Source organism: Sturnira hondurensis, unplaced genomic scaffold (assembly GCF_014824575.4).
Source record: "Sturnira hondurensis isolate 20B ecotype Veracruz unplaced genomic scaffold, ASM1482457v3 Scaffold0022201, whole genome shotgun sequence".
NCBI classification, from domain to species: domain Eukaryota; kingdom Metazoa; phylum Chordata; class Mammalia; order Chiroptera; family Phyllostomidae; genus Sturnira; species Sturnira hondurensis.
In genome coordinates this window covers 290942-309164 of record NW_028094832.1, presented here as the reverse complement: position 1 = coordinate 309164, position 18223 = coordinate 290942, and the positions used below count along the sequence as shown (strand labels likewise).

Here is an 18223-nt window from a genome sequence, read left to right as displayed (position 1 = left end):
CCTTCCTCCCTCCCTTCCTCTCTAAAATCAACAGATATAAAAAATGAAAAAATTAACAAGAACAAAGTTTCTACCATAATATCTGATGGATTTATTTGCCAATTTAATTCTGCTTTTTAGGCTTACAGATTAATGTGATAGTTCAGTATATCAAGCTGAGTCTTCCAAAAGATGACAAGTGAGTGGAACCCTACACCAAGGTTGTTTAAAGTTTTAACTCATCAGAATTGTGGTAGATAGTAGTGTTTGTTGCAAATGATGGGACATTTTAAGTAGAAATTCCATGGTAATCATGCCTGTGGAGAGCATGGTGGCCTAAAGAGACCCATGTGGTACAAACTAGTAAAATTGTTCATTATCAACTAAAATCAACAACTGAGACTTTATTTATCCAACAAATCCCTGCTCAGACAGGCTTCATATTTTAACCTTTGGCCACTGCCCTCCTGGAGCTCAGAGCTAAGGGGATAGAGAAATGAAAGGATAGCAGGTGGTCAGACTATGGGGAGGACTCCTCAGGAAATACAGACTACCTCCCCTTCCCCAACTACTTTTTCATATCAGTGTACTTTGAAATCCTATACATGTATCACTAATTCAAACTATACAGATCCATATGTGTTACATGTTCTGACCTCTAGGTGATTGTTGTTGTGTGTTTGTTTTTTAAGTGAGAGAGAAGAAGGTAGAGAAAAACATCAATTTGATGTTCTACTTACTTATGCATTAATTGCTTGGATGTTGTATGTGCCCTGACAGGGGGTGGAACCTGCAACCTTGGTGTATTGGGAGGGTCCTCTAACCAGTTGGGCTACCAGGCCAGAGCCTAGGTTCATTTCAAATCGCAGCCAAATGAAACAGAATGAAAAGGCCAGTGGTTGCATTTGGAACCCAAGAGTGGATAGATCTTGCAAGTTAAAAATATTATTAGATATCTTATAGTAGGCAAGGAGTTAGTTAAACGATTTTATAGTTTACATTTGTAAACATGGGTAAAGGGGTTGATACGTGGGAGAGGGCTAAGACAAAAACAGAGATTTGTGCTCTTTTTCATATACAAAATTTTATTTTTGAAAAAGACTAAATGTTTCTTATTCTACCTAAATGGTAATGTGTCCAAGTTCTTCTCAATCAGTATGCAATATTGATTAATCTGAAATGCCCCAATTTCTTGGCATTCTCTGCTTTACATAGAGGGTTTCATTTTTTTAAATCTGAGGTGGAGAAACAAGTCTATAATCTTCATTTTGTGGGTTAAGAAACTGACCAGAAAGGCCCCCAGAGCACAGGTGGGCAAGGCTTCCAACTGAGTGTTGTTCCCAAGCCCCCTCCAGTGGTTCACCCAATGTTGAACACTTAATGCATGATCGACCCTCACCCTTGGCACAATAAATCACTTGGGGAACTTTAAAAACGACCAGTGACAGAACAACAGCACAAACTAATAAAATCAAAAGTCAGTGCCCAGGCACAAATTACTCAAAATTACTGAAAACTTGAGTCAGTAATTTTTAAAACTACCCAGGCAATCCCATGTACAGGTAAGGGTGAGAACTACTGACTTAATAAAATGTCCCCGCCAAACGTGATATGTCTTCTTTTTAGTGTATAATAGTGTTCTTTTAAAAAAGATTTTATTTATTTTTACAGAGGGGGAAGGGAGAAAGAGAGGGTGGGAAACATCCATGTAAGAGTGAAACAGCAACCCGCTCCGTCTTGCATGCACCCTGATTTAAATTAACCACAGCCCAGGCCTGTGCCCTGACCAGAAATGGAACCAGTGACCTTTTCGCTTTGCCCAGTAGTGCCCAACTAGCCACACCAATAAGGGCTGGTGTTCTGATATATTTATTGCCAATATTTTCATTTTGCCGGAGTGTCCAGCGTTTTGGCATCTTTGGGCCACACTGGAAGAAGAGTTGTCTTGGGCCACACATTAAATACATAAACACTAACAAAAACTGATGAGTAAAAAAAGGGTTATAAGTAAATTTACAATTCTCTGTTGGGCAGCATTCATATATATCCTGGGCCACATGCGGCCTGCCTGATGTAGGTTGCACACCCCTGCAGAGGCACATGTATATACCCACAGAGATACAGCTATGTGCATACACAGTTATAATACTAATTTTAAAGTAATGGCAACGAACATGCATACAATCGTTCAGGTGGGGAAAGCCTCCAATTCGGAGCCCCGATCTAATGACAAAATTGTACCTCCTGTACTTGACTGCGCCCCTCGGCACTATGGGGCGACGCCAGTGCGCGTTCCACTTTCCCCAGCTCCAAAATTCGCCTAATCCCCCGCCTACCCAGGCCAGCCTCTCTCCTGGCCCCACTCTTCTAGACCCCACCCCCTAACGGCTCCGCCCCCGCCCTGGACCCGCCCCTCAGCAGGCCTAGTCCTCCTCGCTCCGCCTCCAGCCGCCGCTGGCCAGTCCAAAATGGAGGGCGCTCGGCTGACGCCGTTCGCCCTCCGTCTGCTCTTACTTGCTGTGCTACCGGCCACAGGGTGGCTGAAGATGGGTATTCCTGAGCCGCCACCTCCCGGAGCCCCGCAGGTAGGGCAGGGCGGGCGCGACTCGGCCGCTTCTCCGTCCGGACCCTCTCGGGAGGCCAGGGCGGTAGGATCGCGGCGTCCGCATCGACTTACTCCACCTCCGCCCGACAGGCCCTAGGCTGGAATCCGGACCCCTAAAGGAGGAATGGGAAAAGACACCCGAGGAAATGAGGGGTATGGGAGGGGGCAGCGAGAGGGTGGACGTTGGTCTTGAATGTGTGGTTAAGCCTCGCGACGCGAAACTTAAGATTTTTACGCAGTCCACACTGTTGTCATCCTTATGGAGTTTCGCCGTCGAAAATACAGGAGCACAAGTGATCTCAGCCTTGGCAAAGGTTCCTCCCTGGGTAGAGCCGGGCTCGAGGGCAAGGCAGTGTTCCAGGGCTGGGGAAATGTGGAAGTTGCTCAATAAGAGAGCGCCAGAGCGATCCCGGGCAACTGCTTAGCCCCGCCAGTGGCGGAAAGGGTTGTCTTCCTGCGGCGTGCAGGGCTCCGGGGTGCACGCCGGGTCGATGGGGCCGTGAACGGAGAGTGAACGGAGACCCAACACACAGTCTGACATGTCCTTTTGGCAGGTGATGTGAGAGTAGTGGCTCTTGGAGCATCGTGGGACCAGCCGCACCAGCATCCCCAGACGCTTTTGGGGTGGGGCCCAGGAATCTGTTTAAGTGGGTGATTCTGAGGTCAGGTAAAGGGTGAGGACCACTGTATCCTTGTAAGGGTGTTTGGTTTCTACCAGGTTTTTGCCCTAGAGTCGTGCTGACCTAAACCAATGATGCCTTTCATCAGTTTGAATGTATGGTAGGGAAAAGGTTTCCCAGAATGGAAAGAAACAGTGTAGGTACACCTTTTCTTACTAGTCAAGGCTTGAATACGTACGACCGACACTATAAGTGTCATCTTTTACTTTCAACAGATTTTTTAAGAGCTATGACATTACTCCCCTGGGTACAAAAACAAGAAGCATATTTCAGTTTCAGTTCTTCAGGGGCATTCCAAGAAGCCACACAGTGCAAGCCCTAAACAAAATAAGCACAGACTCGGAGACACCGAACAGTCTGACAACTGTCAGAGGGCAACGGGGGGATTGGGTGAAATAGGTAAAGGGATTAAGCAAAACAAACAAAAAACACCCTCAGGTACACAGACAACAGTATGGTGATTACTAGAGAGAAAGGGGAGTGGGAGAGGGTGGAAGAGTAAAGAGATAAATGGTGACGGAAGGAGACTTCACCTGGGATGGTGAACACACAATACAATATACAGATGATGTGTTATGGAATTCTGTACCTGAAACCTATGTAATTTTATTAACCAATGTCACCCCAATAAAGTCAATTAAAATTTAAAATGTTATTTTTGTGAAAAAAATTAAAGTGCCAGGTATAAAATTGAAAACAAAGTAAAGGGAAATGTGTAGATTATGAAGAATTGGGAATTGTAAGTAAAGTTATAAAAATGGCCGTGAAATGAAAACAGTGGGTTTTTAAAAAGTGTTCTTTTAATGTTATCCCAAGTGATTATACCATAAATGTAATTGAGGGGGGGGAAAAGAACAGTTCAGTTTGTGAAGTGCATACCTATTTAATTTATATAATATTTGTTTTACAGGAAAGCATCAGAATTAATGTAACTACCCTGAAAGATGGTGGAGAGGTAGCTAAAGAGCAGGTTTGTCTTCTTTGGTTGTTTTTAATATATCACTTGGCTAAGTATTATGCAGCCTATTTTATTTTTGCCTGCACATGTAATTTGGTTAGCTAATGTACACATTTTTGATATGTAGAGTTGTCATTTATAAACCATAATGTATGTGCTGCTTTATTTTTAGGTCGTTCTTAACATAACCTATGAGAGTGGACAGGTATATGTGAATAATTTTCCTGTAAATAGTGGTGTAACCCGAATAAGCTGCCAGACTTTGATAGGTGAGTACTACTAAGTTATTTCCATAATTTTGCTGTTTTTAATAATACTGCATTAGTAAAACATAGTTCTTTGATGTTACGTATTTTTATTTTTTAAAAATATTTTATTTTTAGAGAGAGGGGAAGGGAAGGAGAAAGAGTGGGAGAGAAACATCAAGTGTGGTTGCCTCTCATGTGTCCCCCACTGGGGACTCGGCCTGCAACCCAGGCATGTGCCCTGACTGGGAATCGAACCGGCGACCCTTTGCTTCACAGGCCCGTGCTCAATCCACTGAGCTACACCAGCCAGGGCTGTATTTACATTTTTAACACACATCATTACTGATGTGTTTAACACTGTTTCTGGTTTATTTTGGTTATTTCTGGCACTTCATGTTTTCTGTTCCATGAGATCGGCATTGATGGAATGCACTTGTTGTGGTCAACAGCAGGGGAGAGTGTGCAGACAGGTGGTAAAGGGGGATTTACAGCAGGAGGCAGAGTTCCGGGGAAGTGCTTTTCACAGTTGTGAAAAAGAAAAAGTGAATTGTTTTTCTGATTCTCTAGTTTTTACTTGCTTCTACCCCATGCCTGTTGAACGTTTCTCTTTTTAACCTTTAAAAATCTTGAGCTGTTTAAAGAGAAGCAAATTTGATACATTGGAATGTACCATATTATATGAATGAAATAAAGAATATGAGAAATATGTATAGCATCTGTTTTATTTTATTTTTATTTTAAAAAATATATTTTATTGAGCCCTGGCTGGTGTGGCTCAGTGGATTGGGGGGGGGGGTGCTGTGGATCAAAGGGTTGCCAGTTTGATTCCCAGTTGGGGCACATGCCTGGGTTGCGGGCCAGGTCCTCACTAAGGGGCATGTGAGAGGCAACCACACACTGATATTTCTCTCCCTGTCTTTCTCCCACCCTTCCTCTCTCTCTACAAATAAATAAAAAAATATTTTTAAAAAATAAAATAAATAAAATAAATTTTATTGATTATGCCATTACAGTTGTCCCATTTCCCTTCCACCCTCCCTGCCCCACCATTCTCCCCCCTTTAGTTTATGTCCATATTTCACAAGTTCTTTAGATTCTATATTTCCCCCACTATTCTTGCCCTCCCCTCTATCTATTTTCTACCTACCGTCTATGCTACTTATTCTCTGTACCTTCTCCCCCATTCTCCTCCTCCCACTCCCCTGTTGATAACCCTCCATGTGTTCATTTCTATGGTTCCGCTCCTGATCTAGCTATCCTCTTAGTTCGCTTTTGTTTTAGATGTGGTTGTTAATAACTGTGAGTTTGCTGTCCTTTCACTGTTGATACTTTTTATCTTCTTTTTCTTAGATAAGTCCCTTTAACATTTCATATAATAAGGGCTTGGTGATGATGAACTCATTTAACTTGATCTTATCTGAGAAGCACTGTATCTGTCCTTCCATTCTAAATGAAAACTTTGCTGGATAAAGCAATCTTGGCTGTAGGTCTTTGGATTTCATGACTTGGAATACTTCTTTCCAGCTCCTTCTTGCCTGGAAGGTCTCTTTTGAGAAATCAGCTGACAGTCTGATGGGAACTCCTTTGTAGGTGACTGTCCCCTTATCTCTTGCTGCTTCTAGGATTCTCTCCTTCATTTTAATCTTGGCTAATTTAATTATGATGTTCCTTCTTGGATCCAACTTCTTTGGGACTCTCTGAGCTTCCTGGATTTCCTGGAAGTCTATTTCCTTTGCCTGACTGGGGAAGTTCTCCTTATTATTTGTTCAAATAAGTTTTCCACTTGTCATTCTTCCTCTTCCCCTTCTGGTACCCCTATAATTCGGATGTTGGAACGTTTAAAGATGTCCTGGAGGTTCCTAAGCCTCTCCTCATTTTTTTGAATTCTTGTTTCTTCATTCTTTTCTATTTGGTCATTTCTTTCTTCCTTCTGGTCCACCCCCTTGATTTGAGTCCCAGTTTCCTTTCCATCGCTATTGGTTTCCTGTGCATTTCCCTTCATTTCAATTAGTTTAGCCTTCACATGTTCCTCTAATTTGTGACTAAAATCAACCAGTTCTGTGAGCATCCTGATCACCAGTGTTTTGAACTGTGCATCTGATAGGTTGGCTATCTCTTGGTCGCTTAGAATTATTGGCTCTGGGGCTTTGAGCTGTTCTTGAGCCTTAATGTTTTGGTTTGTTCTCGCCTGTTCTGTATGAGGGGCGGAGCCTTAGGTGTTCACCAGGGCAGGGCCACCCAGGTTGCTGGGTCGTGATGCTGTATGTGGGGGTGGGGTCAGAGAGGGGCAATTGCATTTGTACTGCTCTCTCTGGGATTTCGGTCCCCTCTGCTGCTTCCCAGGTGTGTGGGCTTGTGCACCCTCCAGGACCCTGTGCGTCTCTCCAAAAAACTCTCTGTGAGCCTGGGAGCTTCTCCTGGCACCTTGGCCCCGAAAGACAAAAACTCTCTGTGAGCCTGGGAGCCTCTCCTGGCACCTTGACCCCGAAAGTCTTTCCAATTCGTGCTTTTTAGGCTTTAATTCCTATTGCTGGGGCCCTAGCCTGCGCAGTCTGGTCTGTCTCACTGCTTGCTCCTTCACCTGGTTTATCTGCGCGCGACTGTGTGACTGGGGTCAGCCAGCCGCCTTGCACCCTCACTGGGTCCGCCCATTGCCATCCCACGCCTGGGATCTGCCAGCCGCCACCTGTGTGCCTGGGTCAGTCTGGCAGCTTTTCCTGCGCGACCCCTCTCCACCAGCCGCTAACTCTGCCCCTCTTACTGGTCTGGATGAATGGTTCGTTGTTGTGGGACTTCCATAGAGTTCAACTTTGTCTGTTTTGGTTGCGTTTTTGTTATTAAATCGGACTTCCATAGAGTTCAACTTTGTCTGTTTTGGTTGCGTTTTTGTTATTAAATCTTTTTCGTCTTAAACCTTGGTTGTGCGAGGAGGCACAGTGTTTCCACGTACACCTCCATCTTGGCCAGAAGTTTAGCATCTGTTTTAACATATGCATTTAAGACACTAATTTTTTCTTTAAGCACTTATAGCCTATACTTGACTTGTTATAAATTTTTATTATTATTGTTTGTATATTTTGTTGTGATATTTTCTTGTTCTATGAGTCATTTATAAGTATATTGTTTAATTTCCAAATACTTTGGGAGTTTTTTCATCATTTTCCTCTGTCTTACTGGGTTTTTGTATAATATTTTATTGTCCTTTTAATGGTTACCCTTGAGATAAAAAACTAGTCCTTTTATCATTTCCAAAACAGTGCAGGAGCCTGAGAACACTGAAACTCCACTTGTTCCCTTTCTGTTTTTGCGGTGTTAAAATTGTCATGCATTTTACCTCTGTGTGTTCTCCAGCACTGTGCGACATCACGCTCTTGTTGTTCTCGGTAGTCCAGTGCTCGTTCACGCTCACCCTCACAGTCACCCTTCCATTGCTCCACATTCCTTCCTGAATCCGTATTCTCCTCTGGGGTCTTTTGCCCTTTGCCTAAAGACTTCTCCTTACCATGTTTTTTTTAGCACAGATATGTTAGCAGTGAAATATCTAAGCCTTTGTCTGAAAACATTGTTGCTTTGCCTTGCGTTTAGGAGGGTACCTTTACTGGACGTGGAAGTGTAGTTCAGCACATCAATACTAATTCCCATTGTCTTCTCACTTCTGTGGTTTCTGTTGAGAATAGTGTCCATGTCACTGCTCCGCTGAGAGTAATATTACTTCTCTTTCTTTTTTCTGGTTGCTTTTAAGATTTTTTTCTTTATCTTTGATTTTCAGTAATTTTACTTACTATCTATGATGTGCCCAGGTGTGGGGTTCTTTAATCTGTGACTGGTCATTTATCAGTTTGGGGAAGTTTGGGGCCATTATCTTTTCAAGAAATGAAACAGCAAAGTCATAGAGGAACAGTTTTATGAAGACTTAGTCAGATTAAGCTTACAGGCCAGGTTACTTGGTTCTCAGTAGAAATGTCTGTACCTATTTAAAAAACGTTACAAAAGTTGGTGTCTACCCCCTAAAGGTTTTGATTTAGTAAGATTGAGGTGAGGCTGTGGCATCTATACTGTTCCCAGGTGTTTCTGATGCTTAGTGAGAATTTAGAACTAGACCAGGTGTTTGAACATTGATATTTACTTTAAATTACATATTTATAGTTGCGGATGGAGTCACTGTTTAACAAAAGCTATAGAATGGTAAGGTTGATGCATACGCCCAAGGAACTCAGCCTAGTGGAGGAGGCAGGGTTATAGAAGAGCTACCAATAGTGCTTTAAAAATCAGAAAAGGCATGAACTTGGCATTGTAGGTATATGGTAGCTAGAATTACCTAAGTTGGAGTTTATTTTTAAAATGTGTTTGGGGGACAGTAAGTGGTACAGAGCATTCTATATAAAGAGACTAGCCCTGAAAAGGCACAGAATGTTTAAACCTCTGGGTCTGCATTCAGAAAATCCATTGGGGTTGTGTTTTGGCAAATAAGCCTTAGATGATAACATTTGAGGGATAGAAACGAAAATGTTCCCTTGTGGCAGTTTTATTGGTACCTGTTGATTTTCCTTTTTTGTAGCAGTTTCTGCCTTAATAAGGTAGCCGTGAACTCTGTAAACCAGTGGCAACTGCCATACCTCATCTGCCCTGGGGTGGGATGGGGCGCTCTTAGCTAGAGGGGAACATGGCCAGTAGCTGATCCACTCTGTCACTCATTACTAGGGAGTAATACAGGGCTTTCCAACTTCCCCCATTGCCACCCTCTCCAACAGTAACAAATCAATTACTTGGGAAAGAATGGAGCAAAAACTCATTGTATGGATTGTTTGGGCCCTGTCTCACTGGATGAATGAATGTGCTTGCTTTGCTAAAGCATTGACTGTCTTCTGACCTGCCTTGTGAGTAGTTACACCATATTAGTTAGGAAAAATTTGCTGGTGTAGTGTTTTACTCAAAATCTAAAGACCATCAAGCAGTTTCCCTTTTCAAATGACTGTAAGCATTGTAATGATTTAAATTGTCTTTATTTTCATAACTTAACTATCAGTGAGGCCAGAGATGGAGAGCTAGAGAGCCTAAGAAACTAGTTTACAACTGTCTTGTTCCATGTAAATGTCATCAAAATAATCAAATTCTGATTTGGTGGCATTTTTTTGTTCAGAGCTGTGACTTTTTTTTTTTTTTTTACATATAGTGAAAGGTGAAAATCCAGAAAATTTGAAAGAAAAAGAATATTTTGGAATTGTCAGTATAAGAATATTAGTACGTGAGTGGCCTATGACATCTGGTTCCAGTTTGCAACTAATTGTCATTCAGGAAGAGGTAGTAGAGCTTGATGGAAAACAAGTAAGATAATATGCTTATTAATTGGGAATTAAATTATAAAGATTTGTGCTAGTTGTTATGCATGTGTTCAATTATTTTATTTCTGGCTTCATAGGAAGAAAGGTACCCTAATTTGTTTTAGTATTTACTTATTTAGCATTTTAAGTCTTAATTTATTTAAAAAATTATCATATTCACACATGTTTATGTCACTTTAAAACTGTTACAAACATCATTAAACAGAGCAGGTAAGTGAAGAGACTGAATTTGGTGCATAGCTCTGCTACCAGTTCCTCTGGCAAAGTCTAAGTAAATGAAATGGAACTGAGAGCAAGCTTATGATAGTGAATGCTACAGTGCACAGGAATGCAGTTAAGGTTGCAAATTAAAGGCTTCAGAGTGGGGGGGGGTAAATAAAAAGGAATTGCATGAATATAACAAGTCTTTTAGTTACAGAAATCAGGGGGAAATGTCAGTTTTAAGTTCTTATGGGGTTGTGCCATTATTTAAAATAAAGAGTAATTTTTTTATAGGCGCAACAAAAGGATGTCACTGAAATTGATATTTTAGTTAAGAACCAGGGAATACTAAGACATTCACACTACACGCTGCCTTTGGAAAAAAGCATGCTGTACTCCATTTCTCGAGATAATGACATCTTATTTACTCTTCCCAACCTCTCCAAAAAAGGTATTTGAAAAGACTGTTTTTTAAAGTATTAAGGAAATTATTTCTTTAGTTAGTAGCTTTTTAATCATAGTTAATATGTTTGGAATAAGTGTCTTTCAAAAATGCTTTATAGCATGTATTACTTTATATATCCCTTTGAGGACTTTGGGAATCTATTTTAAGTCTTAATAGAATATTATTAGTGCTGATTGCATAGGGACATTTTGCTGTAATTATCTACTCTTGCTCTGGGTAACCATAAAATATATAATAAGAATATTGTTCATTTAGGTTCATTTAAAAGAACTTTTTTTTTCACCAACGATTTGACTTCCTGTGTGACAGAATCATACACACTAGAGTTTCCTTTCAATGGTCTTAGTTTATGGCTCCTTTCTGGCATTTAAATGTGAACAGTCCAGTACGTTTTTCTCCCGTGGAGAGGTTTAAGTTCTTGCTACCCTAGATGTTACTGGTAAAGCAGTTGCAGGACTGGGAAGAGAGACCCCAGCAGGCGCCCAGCTCTTTGGTAACTCAGCTCTTCCTCCTCAGTGGAAAGTGTTAGTTCACTGCAGACCACCAGCCAGTATCTTATCAGGAATGTGGAGACCACCGTGGATGAAGACGCTTTACCTGGCAAGTTACCTGAAACTCCTCTCAGAGCAGAGACCCCATCTTCATATAAGGTAAGTTGGGTATTTTGGATTACCTTTATATCGTAAACATTTATGGTCATTAGGAAAAGACATAACTAACATTTAAAGTGAGATGGAGACCATGGGGCGTTGTTAATAATGAACTCGTGACTGCTTTAATGTGGTATTTTGAGGTATTTTGGTTTTTCTGAGTTTCTTTTATCTTATTTTTAAAAAAGATTTTATTTATTTAGAGAGATGGGGAAGGGAGGGAGAAAGAGAGGGAGTGAAACGTCAATGTATGGTTGCCTCTAGCACACCCCATACTGGGGACCTGTCTTGCAACTGGGAAGCAAACCGGTGATGCTTTGGTTTGCAAGCCTGTGCTCAGTCCACCAGCCAGGGCCTCTAAGTTTCTTTTAATAATACAGTCAGATAATGATTGTGAAAGCACTGGATTTCATCTTGTTTGGGATTTTTCAGTTGCTAAGTCTTTCTCTCATCCCCGTTTGCCTGTTTATGTCATGGCTCTGCTGTGCGGGCATAGCGCCTTCGGGGTCTTGCACGCTGACTTGAGTGTTGGGTCAGAGTGCACTTGCTGCAGTCAGACTGCCTACATTTGCATTCTGGTTCTGCCTGCCACTTACTAGTTGTGTCACCTCGGACAAGTTCCTAGTCTCTCTTTTTTTACCTGTAAAGTGGGATGTCCCCTTAGACTGCAAAGTAGTGCCTATTAGACGCAGTTGTAAGGACTAATAAGTGGGTACAAATGTGAATATGCATTGGCACCCACCTTCACATGATATGAATGACACTCTACTGCCGATTGGGAGATACCAGGGTTCAGTGAGTATCCTCATCTCTCTGCATGTGTTAGCTAGGCCCTTTCCCCCAAATAATGTCCATTTAAATGAGCAGGGTCTGTGGTTAGCCCCAGGATTCCAGAGACGATTACTAGAAGCAGTTCTCACTGAAGCTTGGTGTTGCTTATCTGGGCTGCTGGAGAAACCCAGGCCACCTTTTGCTGCCTGAACTCCAGCACCCTCACTCCGCTTACGAGTGCCACAGCCAAGGCCAGGTCGCCCTCCTCGTCCCAGCCGGCCTTCACTGCTGCCTTAGCTTCTCCTGTCACTCTTTAAGAACACTGTGCTGAGATAAGCCAGTCAGAGAAAGACAGATACCATGATTTCACTCGTACGTGGAATGTAATGAACCAACTGAACTAACAAGGAAAACGGGAACAGATTAATCTCCATCTATGGATGGAGAGCAGGATGACAGCTAGTGGGCAGGGTTTGGAGGGGAGGGGTGGGAGGAGGGCAGGATGGAGCAAAAAGAAAAAAGGACTTATGGACATGGACAATGTGGTGGTGATTGCTGGGGGGAGGGGGGTACAAGGGGACTAAATGGTAATGGAAAAAATACAATAAAGATTTTTAAAAAATACATGTTTTGCACACAACAAATTCCCCATGTGTTCCAAGAGCTATAATCTTTCCTTTTCTTGTCCTCTAACTATTGGAAACACAGTTAACTCTGCTCCATTTTATGTAAAGTAGACTAGCTTGCTTGTCAGTTATCAATTATTTTTGCTTGGTTTATAGTTAGACAACATTATAAATAATTGTAAAGGTTAGTAATATTTCTTTGCCTGTGTTGTAAACATAATTATTAAAACTGTAAATACCTTTATTGAGGTACATTTTTAAATTAAATGCACTCATTAAAGCGAACAGTTAGGTAAGTTTTGACAAGTGCAGACATCCACGTAACCACCACCTCAGTCGAGATGTAGACTATTGCCCTGGCTGGGTGCTCGGTTGGTTGGAGTGTCGTCCTGTATGCCAAAGGCTGCAGATCTGATTCCCAGTCAGGGCACATACCTGGGTTGTAGGCTCGATCCCATGTTGGGGCACGTACGGGAGGCAACTTCTTGATTTTTCTCTCTCAGATTAACGTGTGTGTTTCTCTTTCTCCCTGCTTCCCTTTTTCCCTCCCTCTCCTCTTCTTAAAAAAAATTGATAAAACATACTATTGGGTGAACTTTGTTTTGTTTTTAAAGATGTAGAATATTATTACCCCAAAGCGAGAATATAATTTCTAAAGTTTATTGGAGCTCAAATAAAAGTTGCATATCTAATCAAAATCCCTGTTTTAGGTGGTGTGTCAGTGGATGGAAACGTTCAGGAAAGATCTGTGTAGGTTCTGGAACAGTGTTTTCCCAGTGTTCTTTATGTTTTTCAACGTCATGGTGGTTGGAGTTACAGGAGCAGCTGTGGTAATAACCATCTTAAAGGTGCTTTTCCCAGTTTGTGAAAACAAGTAAGTATTTTTAACTTTAAAGATTTTATTTATTTTTAGAAAGGGGAAAGAAGGGGAAAAAAGGAGAGAAACATCTATGTGTGGTTGTCTCTCGCACACCCCCTATTGGGGACCTGGCCCACAACCCAGGCAAGTGCCCTGACTGGGAATCGAACCTTGACCCTTTGGTTCGCAGGCCCGTGCTCAGTCCACTGAGCCACACCAGAGAGGTCTATTTTTAACTTTTGAAGCAGTATTTTTAGTGCTTAAAAACAGTTGTATTTTTCAGTTTCAATTGACATTTGACATCTGATTTACATTGACCTCAGGTATATAACGTAGTGGTTAGATGTTTATATAACTTACAAGGTGATCCCCCCTCATAGTTATTATAATAAAATGGACTGCATTCCTATGCTGTGCTTTACACCCCTGTGCCTATTCTGTAACTGCCAGTCTGTACTTTTTAACCCCTTCACCTTTTTCACCCAACCCCCCAACCCCCCTCCCAGCTGGCACCTATCCATCTGTTCTCTGTGTCTATGAGTTTATTTTTTGATTCCACATATAAATGGAATCATACAGTATTTGTTCTGTTTGACTTACTTCACTGAGCACAATACCCTCCAGGTCCATCCATGCTGTCACAAAGGGTAAGATTTCATTTCTTTTATGGCTGAGTAATAGTCCATTGTATACATACATGAACCACATCTTTATCCACTCGTCTGTCATTGGACACGGGCTGCTTCCATACAGTGAATACAGGGGTGCATATATCTTTCTGAATTAGTGTTTTGGATTTCTTTGGATAAATCCAGAAGTAGGACTGCTGGGTCCTAAGGTAGTTCTATTTTTAATTTTTTTGAAGAACCTCCATACTGTGTTCCACAGTGGCTGGACAAATTTGAAATCCCACCAACAGTGCACAAGGGTTCCCTTTTCTCCACACTTGTTGACTTACTGAAGATAGCCATCCTGACAGGTGTGAGGTGGTATCTTATTTTGCATTTCTCTGATGATTAGTGACATTGAGCATCTTTTCATGTCTATGGGCCATCTGTATGTCCTCTTTGTAGAAATGTCTATTTGGGTCCTTTCCCCACTTTTTAATCAGCGTGTTTGGGGTTTTACATGTGTGTTAAGTTCTATGAGTATTCTATGTATTTTGGATATTAACCCCTCATCAGATGTGTCATTGGTGAATGTGTCCTCCAGTAGATTATCTGTTCATTTTGTTGGTGGCTTTCCTTGCTGTGTGGGAACTTTTTAGTTTGATGTAGTCCCATTTGTTTATTTTTTTCCTTTTCCTTCCCTTGCTCAAGGAGACATGTCCAAAAAAAAAATACTATTAAGAGTGATGTCAAAGAGTTTACTGCCTATATTTTCTTCTAGGAGTTTTATGGTATTATATTTAAGTCTCGAATCCATTTTGAGTTTATTCTTGTATATGGTATAAGAAAGTGGATTAGTTTCATTTTTTTTGCATGTCTCTGTCCAATCTTCCCAATACCATTTATTTAAGAGATTGTCTTTACCCTACTGTATATTCTTGTCTACTTTGTCAAATATTAATTGACCATATAGGCACAGGTTTATTCCCGGGCTCTGTGTCTGTATAATAGAGTAGAAATATTAAAATGAGGAAGGGTAAGACAAGTTGGAGGGCATTTTTCTAGCCATCTTCCAACTTTAGAAAAATTGAAAGACATTTATTGCCTGTTACGATGAAGATACTCATCTTGGAGATTCAAATGTGAAGAAGACAAACTATTCTCTAAGAACTTGTAAGTCAGTAGAGAGAGAAAGGAAACAAAAATCGGTACTAGAAAATGAAATGTATATAACAGACAAACTAAACAAGAGGGCTTCACTATGTATTTTTAACTCCAAGTAATAATTTAAAATGAGCACTGGCTGGTGTGGCTTAGTGCCACACCTATGCTGGCCTGAGAACCTAAGGGTCGCTGGTTCAATTTTTGGTCAGGGCACGTGTCTGGGTTGTGTGGGCCAGGTCCCCAGTAGGGGTGCACAAGAGACAAGGGATCAGTGTATCACACATTGATGTTTCCCTCTCTTTCTCTCTTCCTTCCCTTCTCTCTAAAAATAAATAAATCAAATCTTTTTAAAAAATAATTTCAAATGAAGTTAATTTTAGAAGAATAGCAAGATATTTACTACAGCATTGCTTGTAACAAAACAAAAGCAAAAGAGGAAACCTCAGAGCCGAGTATCAGTGGGGCTCAACTGAATAATGGCGCACACGTGCTTGGGAGTCCGTGCGGCTTGTGAAAGATGAGTGTGCGCTGAGACAGAAAGATGTCAAAATCTCTTAGGTGCTGGGGAAGTTGCATACCAACATTTGGGTGCAACAGAAGTATTTTGTGTGTATGTATGTAAATGAATAGAAAATTTCTCAAATGTCAAAGAAAATAAATGATCTCCAATGAGTGGTAATGAGAGCAGAGGTAGACAGGCTTTTTCTCTTTTCCTCTTTATGTACAACTTTATTTTTTAATCATATGAAATTACTTTGTAAATTTAAAAATGAATTTTCGATTATATTTCCTTTTGTAATCATTAATTTGGAGGGGGCTCCTTTGTTAATACATCCATAATACGTACTGTAGAAGTATATCCCTTTTTTAAAAAATCCAAGATGATTTGTATTTTGCTCTTGTGTTATGGTATCCCATATCACACAGAAGTTTTAAATTTGGGGTCAAGCAATTCATGTTTTTTCTTTACGACTTCTAGGGTTTTTAATTTTCCTAAGTAGACCTTTCCCATCTTCAGATTATGTGTTTTCTTAGAACTTTTTTTACCATCACTTCTGTGTATTGTTTAAGCTAGAGTTCTCTGTTTTTTTTTTTTAAGATTGTATTTATTTATCTTTAGAGGGGAAGGGAAGGAGAGAGGGAGAGAAATATCAATGTATGGTTGCCTCTCATGAGTCCCCCACTGGGAACTGGCCTGCAACCCAGGCATGTGCCCTGACTGGGAATCGAACTTCGATCATGTGGTTCTCAGGCCCACGCTCAATCCACTGAGCTACACCAACCAGGGTCTCTTTTTTTTTTACAAAAAGAGAGGCCATTGTTCTATTGGTAACTTGCCTGTTGACTTGGAATGTTACCTTATTATGAACTGAATTCCCATATACATTCATCTTGTTCTGGATCCTCTTCCGCAGATCTGTTTATCTACTCCTATGCCTGTGGCACGGTTTTAATTACTATAATGTTGTAATAAAATCTTTGATAGCTGGTTAGGGCAGCTCTCTCTTCTCCCCACTGTTCAGTCTAAAGTTTTTACAGCAATTCTTGCTGCTTCCCCCTGGGACCTTACAGTCAGCTTGTTCAGTTTATAAACTTAACTTCTGTTAATGGTTTGATTGGAATGACATTGAACTTGGAATACTGGGTCTTGGATCTAAGGCAAAGATCTCCTCTCTGGTCAGGGATATTAGTAACAAAAGGGAAAAATGCTGCCTAAAGATCTGAGGTTGCATCCAAGTGGTGGGTACTGTTTAGGAAGCTGTTTGCGCCTGGTCCCTTTGCCCAACTTGTGCCAATCTAGGGCTCTAAGTATCTCTGCCTTGGAGACCTGTTCTTCCCCTCTTCCTCCCTTTCCTGTAGTATGAAGTAAGGAATCTCCTCTTAGACCTTTATATTCCTCAGTTAGTTTGCTTAAAGTGAACTTTGGACTCAGAGTTATAAACTAGATAAAGTGAGGCAGAGCATCTAACCCCAGGTAATGTTCAATTATAACCTTAAAATAGCCCTAACTACCAAACTATAGACAGAGGAATGTTTAACTTTTAATTTTTATATTTCAGAGGAGTACTTCAGCTGGATAAAGTTAATGTTATACCTGTGGCAGCTATCAACTTACATGCAGATGGTCCTGAGAAAACAGCAGAAAACCTTGAATATAAAACATGTATTTGAAGTACCATCTCAAATCATGGACTCAGAATTATTCTCTTGGCTCTAAATTTGCCACTTGAATGTTTCTTTAAATCGCTAAGAATCAGTTTACACACTAAAGAAATCGCTCAACTCCTAAAACTTGACTTTTAAAATGTCAAGTTTCTATAACAGGGCTGGCTATTCAGGTGACGAATTGTCAAGGAAAATTTGAACACAGTGGAAGAGGAGACATCTGAAGAGACTTTGAAATTACCAAAAAGGAAAAAAAAAAGGACAACACAAAATGCCACGTGCCAATACTTTATAAGGTGCCTTGGTTAAGGAAATTATATCCACTTCACTACTCTAATATGTCAGACTTTATGAAAAGCACTTTATGAAATTCTAATTTAAAAGCTCAAGAACCTAACACTTATTTTTTTATTCAGTAAAATGTGCCTTTATATTAAGTACATGACTCAGTATAAAAATCGCTGAAGTGTGTCAGGATTTGATTGTATCCTGTACCGAGACCACTTGCCTTGAATGCACCGGGATTTAAAAATGGTAGTAACATGTTCTTACTCCAAAATAAACTTTTTTTGTGGAAAAAAAGTCTTTGGTATAAAAACTTTTTCAAGTGAGAATTACTTCTCTATGATAGTTCCTTTCACATACACCAGCTGAACCCAAGGTTCAAGTCAGTTAACAGGACCATCGATATCATGGAATTAGAATGTACTTTTTCTTATGGTTCAAAGTGTAGTGCCATTTATCCTACAGTAGTGTTTGGTCTTACTTTGTTTTAGCTATTACCCATTTTGACTTCTATTTTACAGTGTGATCGAGTACATACAATACTTATCTTTATTCCATGTGATACTTTGTTGTTTTAGTAATAACATTTATTATTGCAATACATCATTTTAAACA

General features: G+C 40.6%; 1 protein-coding gene across 2 annotated transcripts; it reads left to right on the top strand.

Annotated features, from left to right (window-relative positions):
- The first annotated feature begins 2416 nt into the window (after positions 1-2416).
- GINM1 (glycosylated integral membrane protein 1) lies at positions 2417-17905 on the top strand. 2 transcript variants are annotated; one of them, XM_037034715.1, is made up of 8 exons: positions 2417-2564; positions 4175-4234; positions 4395-4491; positions 9644-9795; positions 10308-10464; positions 10999-11129; positions 13237-13400; positions 17218-17905. In XM_037034715.1, the coding sequence occupies exons 1-8, from the start codon at positions 2448-2450 to the stop codon at positions 17327-17329; spliced, it is 990 nt and encodes a 329-aa protein (XP_036890610.1). In that variant the 5' UTR covers positions 2417-2447; the 3' UTR covers positions 17330-17905. The 2 variants fall into 2 exon arrangements, with proteins under 2 accessions (XP_036890610.1, XP_036890609.1); XM_037034714.1 differs by having other exon boundaries at positions 10996-11129.
- The last annotated feature ends 318 nt before the right edge of the window (positions 17906-18223 follow it).